We start from the raw sequence: 16,045 nt of genomic DNA, 5'->3' as shown, positions 1-16,045 counted from the left end.
ATAAAACTCTTATTCGTAAAGCAACAATTTTCTCTTCTGCTCTATATTTTATAGGGGTAGATGAGAAGATTGTAACAATTGTGACAATGGTCCTGACTTGCCTTGACGGACACTGACATGTTTATAGACAGATATAAAAATCAGTCATAGCAGTATCCCCCCCTATATCACTGTACAATTCAATTCTCTTATTTAGAATGATCTGAAGGTACATGACCGTCCACTATTCTAGTTTTTGTGGAAGGAGAAGTGAAATTAATATGGTCATGACTTAATGGTATATTGTCTGAGGGAACTTTCCTAATGGGAGAGAAGCACATTTGTGTTTGACACCTAGCACCTTTTCCCTCAGGAGTCTCTCCCAGATTAAGAGTCCGAGGTGCATTTAAAATTGGCACTGATTCATGCAAAAAGTTACCAAGCAGGATTAGTAAGCCAGCTCCTTTGACTTTGGACCTCTTTGAACAGACCCAGATATTTGACCACTTGAGAGATAAGTATGGCCCTAGATGCTTCCTGTGGCTTAATTTATTTCATACTACTTATATATCCACTATGTGCATGGTTATCATTTTAAGTGCCTACTGTGTGCAACACATACAGTTGATGCTTAATAACTGTTGAGTTGCTTGAAGCTTGTCAAGGGTCCTAAGTACCAAATGTTCTTTAACCAGATACTATGTAATGAAAAGCCAAAGTTTATTGTCTATACATCACCCTCTAGGTATCTTTTTTTTTTTGCCCCTCTCCTGATTCCCAGATGCATGCTTTAAAAACAATGAAAAGAAACTTAAAAAATACAATCTAAAAACAATATAGACACAGCTAGGATCACATTCATTCACTGGAATATTTCTCAAACACTTGCAATGGGCATGCAATATTTCCTCTCTCTCCCTATATACCCTTTTTCATTCTTTACTCCAATGTACCTAGTCAGCGTTAGCCATTCCCATGAGTGATGGAGATCCTTATTTAAAGCAAAACCAAAACCAGAACTCACCTCCTTTACATACTTTTCTCCCCTTAAAACACTAGCCTTTGACTGGTTCGCTGACACAACTAAATCACTACCCCCTGGCTATGGGTACGGGTTTCAGAAAGAGGAGTATGGAATCCTGTTTACTACATGTAGTACTTAAGGTAAATTAGAAGATGTGAAAAATACTTTGTACAAAATGCTCTTTTATTTTAGTGCAAATAATTTTCAGCAGTGACATAAGATAACACATTTAGCAACATTTTACACCACGCAGAAAATAAGAAACTGTTTCTTTGAAAATCTCTTAAAGGAATTCTATCTCTACATGAATGTATATGAATGTCAAGGCTGTTTCTGTCAAGGCAACATTTCTCCTTCCCTCTTTTTTTGGGGCAACTGAATAAAATGAAGATCATTTTACCAATTTTATGAGGGAACCTTAAAAGGAGTTCTAAATGAAGGTCAGCTTCACTTGAAACAAGTCCAAAACAAAATCTTAAAGATAAGTTCCTTAGGTAATTCAAAGAGCACACACCAATTTCAATTCCGTTTTACGGACACAATGTTGTAGGAAGGAAATAACAGATTGTCTAAAGCAAGGATTTTTAACTTGTAAACTTGTTTCTAAAAATACTTTGATAACTGCATTTCAATATCACTGATCTCTTTTGTAATACTTTTTACTTTATTTTATGCTATTAAAAAATTAGTCTGAAAAGGAGTTCCTAGGCTTCACTAGACTGCCAAAGGGGGTCCACGAAACAAAGACTAAGGACCCCTGGTAAAGCTTACTTTATCTTTCAATAGTCTAGTTCTGACATTTGGGATGATTTTAATCATGTTGGGAAATGAGGGCTCTGGTACTCAGTAACTGCCTACATAACAACATTTTCTTGTGAAATTTGAAATCGTTACCGTCTCATCTTCATTTCCCACCTTAGACCTCACCGAAGGATGTAAGGTGAAAATTATTTTCAAGTTGCAGCTAAAAAAATGATTAAAACCACAGGATTAGTCACCTTACAATTTAGCAGCACTTGAATCAAGCTCTCTCACAGCTAAAATGTACTCCTAAAAAGGCTTATTATGGGCTCTCAAGGCCCCCTCTGAGTTGAGATGAACGGGTTAATGCTGCACCTTTGAGGCTAAGCTGCCTAAAGACCCGTTAATTGGTTCAGCGATAAGTAGGCAGAATTGAGTTGTTTCCAGCCGGTTACACTCAAGTGCCCTCTATTTTCTGCTGAATTATGTAGCTGGTGGGCTCCCTTCTAAAGGTGATCATTTAATGATGAACAGAGCCCAGTTATCCTATAAATAGCTACAAACTCTCTTCAGAGTAAGGGAGGTTTACACTTCTCTAAGGTGAGAAAAGTTGATCAAAGGCAGTATAGCCAAACTAGTAAAACTCTTCAGAACAAAGTGGATTGAGGGGATAATGAATTGTCTTATATAACACAGTGAGACTGTGTTAAATACCTTCTGAGATGGGGAAGAATCCTCAAACCTCATGATTGTGGTTCTTTCCTTTTTTTTTTCTTTAAAGATTATACTTTGGTACTGAAACACCTTCTTTCGACACGTGGGAATGACCTGGTCACCTCCATTTGTCTGCATGTTGTGTAAAATAACTAAAAAGCAAACATGACCGTTAACAAGACTCAATATTCTACCAACAAAATCTGAACTATATATAAATACACCTCCCCCACCCTACCCCCACCCCCCATAGCCACTCTTAGGATCATTAGGTTTTGGAGCTGGAAGGGACCATAGAGACCACCATCTACGGCCAGAGAAGTACCCAAGGTCACACAGATAGCAGAGCTGGGAGTCAATATGAAGTCCTGCTGTCCGTGGGATCCTTATTAACGCTGAAGTTCTATCCAATGCCACCAGCACAGATGGGGGGGGGGAACTCGGAGGCCAGTCCGTAAACCTTTTCTCCATGGATAGTTACAGTACTTTCTATATCTTCTTGGAGAAACCCCACCCATTTATCAGCTCAGCCAGTATGTGGTATCAAAATTCTGCTGAGCCTAAAATTGTCCACACTCAAAAGCTTGACAATATGAGAGTTAACCCTTTGAAATAAAATTACTTAGTGGGATCCAGCCTCAAGCCTAATCTTTCCCCCTGTACAGATCAACAGAGATGGAAGATAATCAATTTTGTCAGTCTGTAACAGTCAGCCAAAGCAGAGGAAGCACTGGTTAGGGAAATTGCTAAGAGTGACATATGAAAGGAGACTTATGTTCTGAACTCTGAAATTCGGCAGTTGTTATTGGTACAGCATATTATTATCCTTATTTCAAAATCCAGAAAGTTCTCTTGGCATACTTACTTTGCTATCTATCATGTCACAAACACCCTTTTTATAATAAGTTGAAAGTCCCTGTAAAGTACATTTTTAAAAATATTGTCTTTGCAATCACTTCATAAGCATTTTCAATTAACTGAACAATTATATAATGAGCTATGGTATAAATCCCGAGAAAATGTGGGAACATACCCACAGGGAAGCCATATTATGTCAATTCACAGAAAGGAGCAAAATCAGCGTAAATGTAGTTACATGTAATGATCAATAGCATGGGAAATAATTTTACTTAAATTACTGCAAAGCTCTCCCCGATCCCCCCAAAGCATTTATAGCAACTATTCCAAAGGAACTTAATTTTAGGGGTGTAAAGGATACCACCAAAACTCAATTACTCAAATAATTGTACCTGTGTTTCAAAAATGATAAAAATTTACTTTATCCCACGGAGCTAAGTCATTTGTACATTCAAAACTTCATGACTCGCTGTTCTCTGTATGTACTCAATAACATTGCTTATTTTTCTAATACATACACTGAGTATAAATAAATAAACTACCAAGAAAGCTTTAAAAACTGTATTAATATTATGCTGTGCAAAAAACTTGAACAACCTACATTCTATGTAAATACCCTGACTAAAATGTTATTGGTTGTGCTACATGAATCTACTTCAATGCAGAAACTGGTTGCACAAAAGAAAACTTTTCTGTGTACCGTATTTAAAATCATTAATATTATTATTTTAGCACTTTTGTTTGCAGACCTCCTTCTGCAAAGGAAAGATGAATGGATACATTGCTGCCAATTAAGCCCCAAATCCCAAACGACCCCATACCCATTCTAGTTTGATAGGAACAAAACCCAGCATAAATGTATTACTTTGCTTCAGGACATCGGCTCAGTGTCTGTTACCCAAAAGCTCTCTTCGTGAGGGTAAACCCCGGTTTAAGTCCTCATTTTGGGTTTAAACTGCACACACAGAAGACTGGGAAGCTTGTCTTTTTGTCTGTTTGTTTATGTTTGTTTTGTTAAGTCTCCATATCCTGGTAGGATTGCTCTTCCAGATGCTCCTATTTGGACTAGGGACGATGATCTGGGCACCAAGGTCAGCCAAGTTTAGTGATCTGAAGGTCTCCATTGATCTTTATTGTGTCAATTGAGGACAGTGTTTCAATTCGATGGTAAAAATCAAAAAGCTGGTGTCCATCCACAAATACTCTAAATCGTGGGTGTTCACAAAGAATTTCCACCTGGCAAAAACAAAATGGTGAATTAAGTACAGAATTTCAATGATTTGGGTCTAACACATGATTTTATAACATAGGCACATTTTACAGACTTACAATGGCTTCTTCCTTCAAATACTCGACACCCAGGAAATGATGCTGCCCTTGGCAGGAGTGTGATATGGTATTTAATACCACCACTGATTACCCACCAAAATTCTACTACTAATTTCATTAGGAGCTTCCTCCTGAAGTAAAATGATCCTATTACTCTGCCAGAAGTTGACATGTCAATTCCTACTGGACCAACTTATAATAAGGAATAGTATAAATATGTAATATAAATAGTATAATACATAAATAGTAAAATAAGAATAGTTGACATTTATACAATACTTTCAAGGTTTGCAAAGCACCTTACACATATTATCATCAGGGCCTTTGTCAAACAAACAGCCTGCTGCTATACTGCTGCTAAGCCTTCATTCGCTCTTTCTTAACTTCACCTCATTCAATCTTAACTACACCACAGGGTGTAATTAATGGTCTCTTGGTATGTGTTTATTAAGAGATAGGTGTTCACCATGTAAGGAGAGACTCCACACAGGACATTAGTCACATCTGATTAAGATGATTATTGAGGTGATATTAACATAGAAGGCCCTAATTCTAGTTCAAGAAGCTTTAGTTCCTCCCATCCAGAGGCCACATTCTGGGATCCCTCATGCTGGCCACAATCCCACATATGGCAGGTGAATGGGTACAATCCTGGGAAGGTCTGTTTTTCACTTTCTCTATCTGTAATAGTAACTATTGTCATTTCTACAGCTTAAAGTTTGCAAACGTCTTATCTCAACAATCACCTCATTTGAGGCTCACAACACAATCTTGGGAGGGGGGATGATTGGTATCTATTATCACCATTTTACAGATGAGGAAACTGAGGCCAAGATAGTTTAAGTGACTTGTGCCTGGTCACGTTACCAAATGTCAAAAGTGGGATTTGAGCCCAGGCCTTCTTAATTTCAAGTACAACACTGTCCACTACACTGTTTTGCCTCTATTTTTAAGATGAGGAAAGTTAATTATTTCCTCATAAATCTCATGCATAGCATTTTCAAGATAAGGAATGAGGAGCAGTAGATTAATGACAAAATTTTATTCAGAATGAGATTACGATAATGACAATAATAATTAGCATTTATATGTAGCATTTTAAAGTTTGCAAAGCATGTTGCAAAGATTATTTCATTTGATCCTCACAACAACCCTGGGAAGTGTTATTGTTATTCCCTTTTTACAGATGAGGAAACTGAGGCAGGTAAAGAGACTTGCCCAGAGTCACACAATGAGTGCCCGATGCTGGATCTGAAATCATGACTTTCTGACTCCAGGCTCAGGGTGCTATCCACTGCACCAGCTCACTGCCCACAGAAGGGAAGAGCCCCTAAGAGGTCAATAAGAGTTTTGTATAATTAACGTGTGACGTGAAGCCCTTAAACCGTAGCTGCCAATTTCCGGACATATGCTAACAAGAGGCATCACAAAACTTTTTATCACTCGCTTCCCATACTTTTAAACCACAACGCTGGGAGGAGGAAAGGCTGTATTCTCCTGCCACTCTCTAGTCCAGTCCCAAGGGCATAAACTGTGGGAGACAGGCGGCTATGAATAGGCTAGTGAAATAATAATCACAATTCCTATAGAAAAGTGGAAATTCACAAGAAAGTAAATTGTTATTTAATGACTGAAGTATTCAATCCCTGAGGAATAATTCAAAGAGTCACTATGCTTAGCACAGTGCTAAGTCTGATGGTGGGCAGTGGGGATGCATGTGTGCAAAAGTATCTATCCCTAGTACTCTACATTTGTTTCTTCGGTTCATGGGGCCTATACAATTCATTCCACAAACAACAATAGTGACTACTACTGCAAGCATTAATGTACAACACTTAACCCTTCAAATATTTAATATTTAAAATTTTAAATATTTACAACTCTTAAGACAGCCTACTTCCTGAATGTGCGGGAAAATTTCAGCAGCTTGGATATTTCTCCGCCCACCAACTAGCAAGCTACATCTACCCAAAACCCCCATGCAATTGGCAGTGCCCCCTTCTTTGGACTCACCCTAAACGGCTGGTCGGGGATGAAAGGGAAATAAGGAATTGCTGATTGTTCTTCACCTCTTTCTCCCGATATACATGAATTTCGGAGCAGCTGCTTATCTGTAAATACTGCTTTCAGTTCAATGGCCACATCTGCAGGAGGGTCTTTGGAGTCCCCACACGTCAAACTGATCTCAAAACTGAAAGAATACCAAACCAACCTCATCTATATGGGATCAGACAACTTGATATCCTTTCTAGATTATCCAGGTTCTTAAATTTTCAAAGTCAACCGTGCTACCTGCCAGCAGGGGTAGGGAAAGAAAAATGTATTGAAGGGAAGAGGGATTAAAGTTATTGATTTTGGATGATGTATAGATTTTCAACTGTTCATACTACTGTTATTCCCCCTGTAGGGGGTGTCTCAGTCCCCCTTCCCTGCTCCTCCACCAAGGAAGTCCTCTATATACCCCAATCCAACAGCTGCTGCTAAAACTCTGAGTAACCAGAAACAGCCCCAGAGGTTGACCAAGGGAACAATAACTTGCCGTATTTGGCTTTCACTGAATTTTGGTGGTGGTGGGTTCCTTAAGGCATGTCCTGGCTGCATATAATACATAAAAAAATGATGAAAGGATCCTAACCCCCTCTATGGGTCAAAGGGAAAATGTGTGTCTGTATTTATAATTCCTGATAAAAATAGCTGTCTGCAGAAATGACGGATGGTATTCACAGAAATTCTTTTCATGGGAACATGGTACTTTTTTGGCATTTCCTTAGCCAGGAAATGTATCCAGAAGCAAGAGAAGCACCAGACCACAAGGGAGAGAGAAGAGTTTTATTTCTCTGCTAGGCACTCCCATCAACATTCCCTGATAAGGACAGTGATTCTGATGATTTTTAAAATCTTTTTTTTATTGATTTTTTTTTTTACCATCACCTTTATTTCTGAACACAAGCTGTGCCCCTCCCCATCTTCATATAAAATTTATAAAAGCAGGAAAAAAGAAAAGTAGTTCGGCCAAATTAAACACATCTGATTATATATGAAAGTGATTAAGCCTTACCTCTCAGGGTTGAGGTCTACGATGCCCATCACTAAGATCTTCTTGCCCGGCCTCATCCCACCTTTAATATGCCCACAAAACGGTACTATCTGGAAACAGCAAAAAGATAACAGAAGGTTGGTGGCCTATCGGCAGAAGGCTTGAGAACCTGGTCCACACACAACTATGGCAAGAAGGAAGCAGGCCAAAAAAAAAAGAAAAGAATATAAAACAAAATTATTTACCAGTCGTGGAAAGTACACATCTGTTTGGACAGGAGATCCCAAGGAGTTGTTTAAATGCCCATCTTCTAGTTTCTAAAAATAGAAACACAAGAGATTCACTTTCAGAAGCCTTTGGTGGAAGGCAAAGGGAGAAGTGGGGAGGGACAGGTCAGGGAACTACAATCCAGGGCTGGACTACAGCTAGACTTTGGGATTCTTTCTTCTTCCATCCCTTATATACTTTAAAAAAAAAAGGGGGGGAAGGATGTCCTTGAAGCAAGCTCTGGATATTTCCAGTAGTATCCAACTCAAATCCAAAGTCCCAAGGAAGCAACTCAATTTTAAGGTCCCAAAGACCAGCTCAAATAGAAGGTTTCACGAATCCAGCTCAAATTCTCTCAGACTTGACACTCTGAAACCTTCACCTTCGGAGGAGCCGGGGAGGCCCTGGTCTAACCTCAAACCTTGCCCAGGCTGGGGACGTGGCTCTCCTCTACCTGGAGCAAAACCTCTCAACTTCCTGCAGGCAGGTCCCGGTCGCCGGACCCACAGAAAAGAGGGAATCGTCGGGATGTGTGGGTGAAACCCACCGTGCACGTGCGCGCACACTCTCCCTAACGCCCATCGGCTCCTACCTGGCACCTGGCCGGTGGGAGGGGAAGCAATGGGACAGGGGTAGGGGTGGCGGGGAGCAGGCATCTATCTCCCCCACCTCTAGTCTCCGCCTAACCATTTCCAGGCCAGGTCTACCCCGGGCTGCCCGCTCCTTACTCGCCCTCCCCCCGATCCCGGCCGCGCTACTGCGGGTCGTCTGCATGCAGCTCCGGCTCCAGCTAACAGGTATTCGGGATCCAGGGACTTCCCCCAAAAAGAGGCAGGGGGGAGTTGCAAAATTAAACCCACCCCCCACTGCCTTCCACCTCCAGCAAATCGCGGCAGCGGGGGCCGTCTCCTCGGCTCCGGCCCCAGCAGCCAGGCGCCCGGGCTGGGCAGGGGGCCGCGTCTCCTTCCCTCCCTCCCGTGCGCCCTGCCACACTCACCACCTCCGTCCCTCTCGGCCACCGATCCCGCCATCTTGTTGCACAGCCGCGGGAGCCGGGGGGCCCCGGGGGGGAGAGGGAAGGGGAGGGGTGGGGGAGGGGGGAATACCCGGGTTCCGCTGCTTGGGGGAGGGGGACACCCAGGTTCGGAGCAAGGCTCCGGCGCGCACAGCTGGGGCTCCTGCCGGCGCAGCGCTGGCGGGCGGGGGCGCGCGCGCGCACTCACACCCAGACACGCGCAACTCACAAACACACGCACATACTCACACACTTGGAGCTGACCTGGCAAGACAGGACTAGGGGGAAAGGATGGAAGGGAGGGGGGAGGAAGAAGGTGCTAGGATGGGGAGCGGTGCTAGCAGGCTGCGGCTCCCCCCGCTTTTTTTTTTTTTTTGCAGTGCCCGGGAGCAGCTCCTGCTCCCTTTGCCGCTGCTGTTGCTTTTGCTACTGTTGCAGCTAATGGTGCTATTGCAGGAGGACAGAAGGTGGAAAAGAAAGCCACCGAGTCGGGCGGGCTGCAGAAGGCATATAAAGGCCCAGCCCCGGGCCTAATGGATTACCCAGGCGAAGGAACCGGGAACAGGGCGGGGACCCTTAGCTGGGGCTGTGGCGGCTTGTTCTGCTTGCCCTGCCCCGAGGCTATTGGACGGTGGAGGGCAGGCAGGAAGCTGGGATGGCCTCGAGGGTGTGCGTGTTCGAGTGGGTCTCCTTTCCTGCTCCCAAACGCTTGTGTGTGTGAGAGTAGGTGTGTATTGGGAAGACGGAGTGGGGGAGGAGATAAGAAAGAAAGAAAGAGCTGGAAGGTCTGAATGCTATCTGCCAGTCTGGTCACCCGCGGTGCAGACCTCCTGTGGCCCATAGGAAACCCTATGCCCTCTTTTCAAGGGGCACGTGCTGTAGGGATCCCCACCCGCATTACCACCCCCGAGAAGGGGGCACGTGTGTACTTGTATGGGATGGGGTGAAGGGTGGGACGCTCTGGTGGAAGAGTGGAAAGGGATCTGCCAGAGAATGGGTACCCCCCTGATCCCCACTTTGTCTTAGCACCTTAGCACTTATAAAGAGCATATACCCTTTGTGTAGATACAACCAAAGGAATCTGGAGCTTAAAGCTTCTGTTGTCTCTCCCCCGTTAGAATGTGAACTCCCCCAACGCAGGCACTTGGTAGTTTGATAGATAGATAGATAGATAATTTTTTGCCTTTGTGTTCCGTTTGTTTAGTACTGTGACCAGCACTTAGTAATCACTTAATAAATGCTTGTGGACCGATTGCCCTAGGAGTAGATACCACGTATGGTATGGAAGAGTTGGAAAGAAATTTAGTGGTCTTTTAATCCTACAGCCTCATTTAAGTAAAGGAGGAATGACCAGAGAGGTGACTGGTCCAAGGTCACATAAGTAAAGGGCAAAAGTGGGATTCAGACTGCCCCCCATCCTGGGCCCCATCGCATTTAGATTGGCCTTATAAAGGACTGCAGAGTTGGGGGAAGGGCGACAAGCAATCGTATTTTGGAAGGAAGGTGTCAAAAGGTCAGAAAAGAGGGGTTTTTGCAACCCACCGGCTCAACTTTTCCCATGGAGCCCCCCTTCTCCCAATCCCACCCATTCCAGACCTAGAACATGGGCAAATTTAGCCAGAGGTTTGCAGACACAGCATTCACACCAAATTGGACCTTATCCCAGGGATTTTATGGAGCTAGGGATGTGGTATAAATCACAGGAACAACATTGTAAGGGTTAACATTTAGGGTCCTTTGCTGGATTCTTCTACAAAACTACACCGGACATAATGTTGACCTATTTGAGAACTTCACTAACCCAAGTTTATTTTGTCACCTGCAGAGCTCTGGAAACTGCTGGGAGCCCTCTTTGGTAAGAGGCAGAACCAACCAGAAGGTGGTAGTGGTGTTGGGTTTATTTTTTTAAAGCACCAAATTGCATTGCTACTTTTATACATTAGGCAGATTACATAATTCCCAGATAAAGCCATATCTACATGCTATATATTAGGTGACATCCTCAGCTCAAACATTCCACTGTGTGAATCACCAGGGTGTTTGACACTAATAACCAAGGGAGCCTGTGTGATCTAATAACAAACTGAAGGCAGCCTTCAGAGGTTTCTAGTTTGCCTCTGCCCACTGCCTGGGTAACCTTGGATACATTCATATTTTCATGGCCAATTTTCCATGCTAGTTTCTCCTTATAGAATAGCCAAATGGGGTGGGAAAATCATCTGTACTTAAAGTCACTTTTAACCCAGTTTGCCTCAGTTTCCTCATCTATAAAATGACTTGGAGAACGAAATGGCAAACCACTCCAGTATCTTTGCCAAGAAAATCTCAAATGAGGTCACAAAGAGTCTGACACTTCTGAAAGGATTGAACAACAGTAATGTTTATAAATGACATTCATATTCTCAGCTGTGTGACCTAGACTGGTTTAGAGGTCTAGGCAAGGTGGATATTATGGTTCCTGCACAATTGTTATTCCAGCTGCTTACTTCTGGTTTACCAATCCCAGCTCAGTGACTCCTATGCCAATAATTCAGGGATCTGTGCCTTTGTTAGTGCGATTATTTCCTCCACCAATGTAAATCACACCCTTTCTGCAACTTAAGTAGGTGTTCTTCAAGAGTTACCATGACCGGAAATCATCACCCAGCAGCCAATTTGGTGATGAGCTTTTCTGAACTCAGGTGGGCTGGTCATCCAATGATAGAGACTTTTATCTCGTTAGGATCAGCTTGGTAGACTGAGAAAGCACTGGATTTGTAGTTAGAAGACTGGATTCAAATCCTGACCATGCTACTTACCTGTATGACTTAGGAAAAGTCACTATAACTGCTATGGGACTCAGTTTCCTCCTCTGTAAAATGAGGGGGTTGTACTAGATGGTCACTAAAGTCACTTTGAGCTCTAAACCCTATGGTCTTAAATGGTTTATTATTTTAAAGAATTTTTGGTAGTTCTTTTTATTAAGTGAATAATTATTTTCAAAGTGAAGAATGGTCCTCTGATTTAAGTCTGGATGTTCAAATATCAGGTTTGCTTAAAGTAAGATGCATAGCATGGTAATATAGTAAGTATGCTTAGAATGTGTTAATATGTTAACATACTATGTCAATATTTGAATCAATTATATAATATTGTATACACTTACAATGTGTTAGCATGATAACATAATATGTTAATATTTGAATATTCAGTCAGTTGGAGTGTAGTTTTTAAATATGGGTCATAGGAAAAGGGGACCTACATAAAATATAGTTCTAATAGCTTGTGAGAGACAACTAAACCAAAGCAGGCCAATGCCCCTAGTAGAGAAAAAACATTCATAAATTGGTGAATTTATGTCTGAAGTTCTGTAGTGAAAAAATAGATTACAGGACTCATGTTTTGATTATCAGCATATTTAAACATGAATGTTCTGCCCTTTAAGAGGTAAGCATATGATATTTTGACATAAAATTTATTCATTAACATAATGAGAACAATGGAGAAGTCTCGAACTCTAAACAAGTGCATTTTTAGAGTTTACCAAAAAGTGTACACAAAACCTTATAGTTAATGTATATGTTAACTTGTCTTCCCTGCTGTGGACTTTACCCTTAATATATACATTTGTCTGTAGTGTTTATTAATTTTTTTCAGATTTATCATATCTCTATATTATATTACACATATCCTGTTTATATGTAAAATCTAAACTTAGGCATCAGAAGTATGTTTCTCTTCATTTGGAAAATTGTGGCATACATGTATATATGAGCCAATCCCCCCTGCCCCTTTCCCTAAGCAAGGAGGAAAAGGACTTTATTTCACTGTCACCCGGGTGGGTATCCTTTCCAATTGAATGGTATAACATCCCCACTCCAGACACCATCCCCAGGGTTTTATTGATGCCCGTTACCCCTCTGCCAGTCTTGTCGGGTTAAGGTCCATACTCTCTGGCTATGGGGGATGGGATCATAGGTTCATAGATATAGAACTAGGAGCTGTCTCAAAGCTTATCTCTGACTGCTGCAAATATATACCCATTTCCTATACCTGCCATCCCCACCTTTCAGTGAATTTTCTGGAGGCATAATCAGCTAGTTATGGTTCTGTATACAACACAAAATAATATGTAATAATTCAATTTTTCAAGGGACTTTAATACACTTTTTCCCCTTAGCTTGTTTTCTAACTTATGAGGTATACTTCCACAGATAATAAAATATATGGAATCAGTGTTTATCCAGTTAAGTAGGAGAGTGGAAGTTTTTCAGATTCTTTTAGACACCACTTAATTATTTGAAGTTTTTTTTTAGATACAACTTAATTATTTCAAAAACAGTGGTCATCATCATCAATTATTAGACAACAAATTATAATACCAAAGTAATTGTGAACAACAAAACTTGATACAATTTTACTTCAGTTTTGAACATTTCATTCTATTTTGTTATATGCAGTAGAAGAACTAAGTTATTCAGCCCAGGAAGTGTAATTTCAAACAATCTCTGCTATAAGATAATACTTCCAAGCACATTCCTTGGGAGAATTCACAGCTTAAAAACATATGCTATGCTTGTGACCTTGGGGACTTGGTAGCATTACCTTTTTAACATTTCGGTAAGTACCTCTAGTTCCATCACCTTTTATTCATGTTCCCTCTTTTCTCCTCCATCACACTGACCTGTGAATGAACAGAAGTCCATACTAAGAGAGAAACAGTGAGTTGTTATTTTAAGGACACTCTTAATCAGACACTAATGGGAAGAGAATTCTTCCAATTTTTGTAGCATGAAAGGAAGACATTTGGGGATTATTCCCAACAGGCCAATGGAACAGGCTCAGAAAGGCAAGGGGAGGAGCGAGGGGTAAAATCTGATGTGCTTTCATCCTCTTGTACATACCTCTTGTTAATTCCAGGAGGTATATCTGTTGGCTTTCTCTTACCATAAAGGAATGTGAATAAGACTGCATAGTGCTTGGGAGGCCTAATTACACTTACGTTTCTTAGCTTGTTATGTTTGATGTTACTATTCCCATTTTCTGGTTTATGGTCCTTTTATTGTCTGTTTTCATTTTATTGCTGTCAAGTATTATGGAGTGTTTCTTAGTTTTGTTAGTTTCATGGAAACTTCCCTGGGTTACTGGGTGGAAACAGATCAAGATTTTGATTTAGCAATCATCTGGGAATCCTGACTAATGAGCAAAAAAAAACACAGGAAGAAGATTGCCATGTTTTAATTGCTGGAGAAAACAGACTTGAGTGACACAGATTATTAAAGTGCGTTAGATGGGAAATAGCAAAGAACAAAATTACCCTAGAACAAACCACCTTTGATTTCCAAGGGCCTGTAACAGCTAAGCTAAACCACAAAGGATTTGAATTTGGCACCCAGGTTTGACAGACAAAATGTGATGTCTGTCAAAAATGCCACAATTGGTTAGGTAGTTTACTTATTTAAATGTGTGTACACACACACACACACACACACACACACACACACACGCCCCTCCTTGAATTTATATTGTGCAGGTTATCTTCTCTGATATTTTCCCAAGTTCTGGACCAACTTGCATTTTAGTTCATAAATTTTGTTATCTGCTGCTCTTGGCTGGTGACATGCAAAATGGATCTGAGGTTATCTGTAGAAATGGCACCTCTCTGATCATGTCCTTAGAGTCAATGAAATTAATGTCTGAGGCTCTCGTCCAAATAGTTCAAGTGAAAATTTGCTTTATCTGGCTAAAGTACATGTTGACTTGGATTATTTATGATTTGCTTGCCCCTCTGACTCTATTTACACAGTGAAAGACTGTATGACCCTAGGCAAGTCAGTTTTTTCAGTCAACAAACATTTATTAAATACCTTATACACATAAAAAAAGTCCTGTGGGTTTTTTTTAGCCTCATCTTTCTCATCTTTATTTTTTATTTGTAATTTATTTTTTAACATTCATTTTAAAAAATGTTGAGTTCCAAATTCTCTACTTCCCTCCCACCCACTGAAAAGGCAAGCAGTATGAAGTCAATTGTCCATGTGAAGTCATGCAAAACATTTTCATATTAGCGTTTTGCAAAAATAAAAATAAAAAGCAAGAAACAAAGTAAAAATGTATGCTTTAGTTTGCACTAAGAGTTAATCAGTCTTCCTAGAGGTGGATAGCATTTTTCATCATGGATCCTTTGGAATTGTCTTGGGTCATTGGATCAGAGGAGCCAAGTCTTCCACAGTTGATCATTATTACAGTAGTACTGTTACTATGTACAATGTTCTCCTGGTTTTGTTCAGGTTGCATCAGTCCTGGGCAAGTCAATTAACCTTTGTGAGTCTCATTTTCCCCATCTGTAAAATGAAGAGATTGGCATCTAAGGTTCCATCAAGCTCAGATAGAATTGAGATGGAAAATCCCAAATAGCCATCTGCCTTGATCAAACTCAGTTTCTTTCATGTCTATCTATATAACCTCAGTTGACTTTGGAGACTGTACTTGGGTGTTCACCAAACTAAGGATTGATTGAGGCTAATGAAGATTGGAATTCACCACAATCTGTCCGCCCTGCTCTCCATTGCAAAGCTGCAGAAACTCCACCTGCAATATTTTAATTAGACAAGCTTTTTTATGATTGTCAGTTGGGTATAGGTTTTTTTTTGGTTATGTTTTATGTAAGACCCAGTCCCCATTTTAATGAAATAAAAGAGAAGAACCTGCTCTGATGTCTCGTCATGGCATTGAGGTGACACTGGGGTCTTGAAGGCTATGGATGCTATTTATTGGGACACAAGGTTTATCAAGTCCTTCCAAGCTAGGAAAAGGGTCTACTACCTGAGGACCAGCCTCTCTGAGCTCATCACCGGGCTGATGGCAGTATGAACACATTATGGAGCACAACAATTCTTAAAGACTAAGTTTTAGAGGTCTCATGATCTATTCCTACTCACCCCTGTGAAGCCACAGATCCTTAAATATAGTCCAGAGAATAGGCAGGGAAGAAGAACCAGAGTTCTAGGCAATCTACTTGTTTCTAACTTCTGTCCCATTTATTAATAAGGTGAAACCACTCAAATGGAAGGGAAGAAATTAATGTACTTGTCTTTTGGCA

General features: G+C 41.0%; 2 protein-coding genes across 2 annotated transcripts in view; one reads left to right on the top strand and one right to left on the bottom strand.

Annotated features, from left to right (window-relative positions):
• Positions 1-1,165: 1,165 nt before the first annotated feature.
• On the bottom strand, positions 1,166-8,495 carry LGALSL (galectin like). The gene is made up of 5 exons (XM_078149545.1): positions 8,404-8,495; positions 7,928-7,999; positions 7,704-7,792; positions 6,659-6,836; positions 1,166-4,552 (listed from the first exon to the last, which is right to left on the bottom strand). Exons 3-5 carry the CDS (start codon positions 7,757-7,759, stop codon positions 4,409-4,411), a joined length of 378 nt encoding a protein of 125 aa, XP_078005671.1. The 5' UTR covers positions 7,760-7,792; positions 7,928-7,999; positions 8,404-8,495; the 3' UTR covers positions 1,166-4,408.
• A 185-nt stretch (positions 8,496-8,680) lies between these two features.
• The window catches only part of LOC110207694 (uncharacterized), a 95,476-nt gene continuing 88,111 nt past the window's right edge, over positions 8,681-16,045 (top strand). The window contains exon 1 of the mRNA XM_020985444.2: positions 8,681-8,746. The gene's annotated coding sequence lies outside the window, so the exon portion shown is untranslated. The remainder of the gene's footprint in view (positions 8,747-16,045) is intronic.

This window comes from Phascolarctos cinereus, unplaced genomic scaffold (assembly GCF_003287225.1).
Source record: "Phascolarctos cinereus isolate Bilbo 61053 unplaced genomic scaffold, phaCin_HiC Scaffold_2;HRSCAF=192, whole genome shotgun sequence".
NCBI lineage: Eukaryota > Metazoa > Chordata > Mammalia > Diprotodontia > Phascolarctidae > Phascolarctos > Phascolarctos cinereus.
The sequence above is the reverse complement of the archived record's forward strand: the minus strand, read 5'-3'. Positions and strand labels throughout refer to the sequence as shown.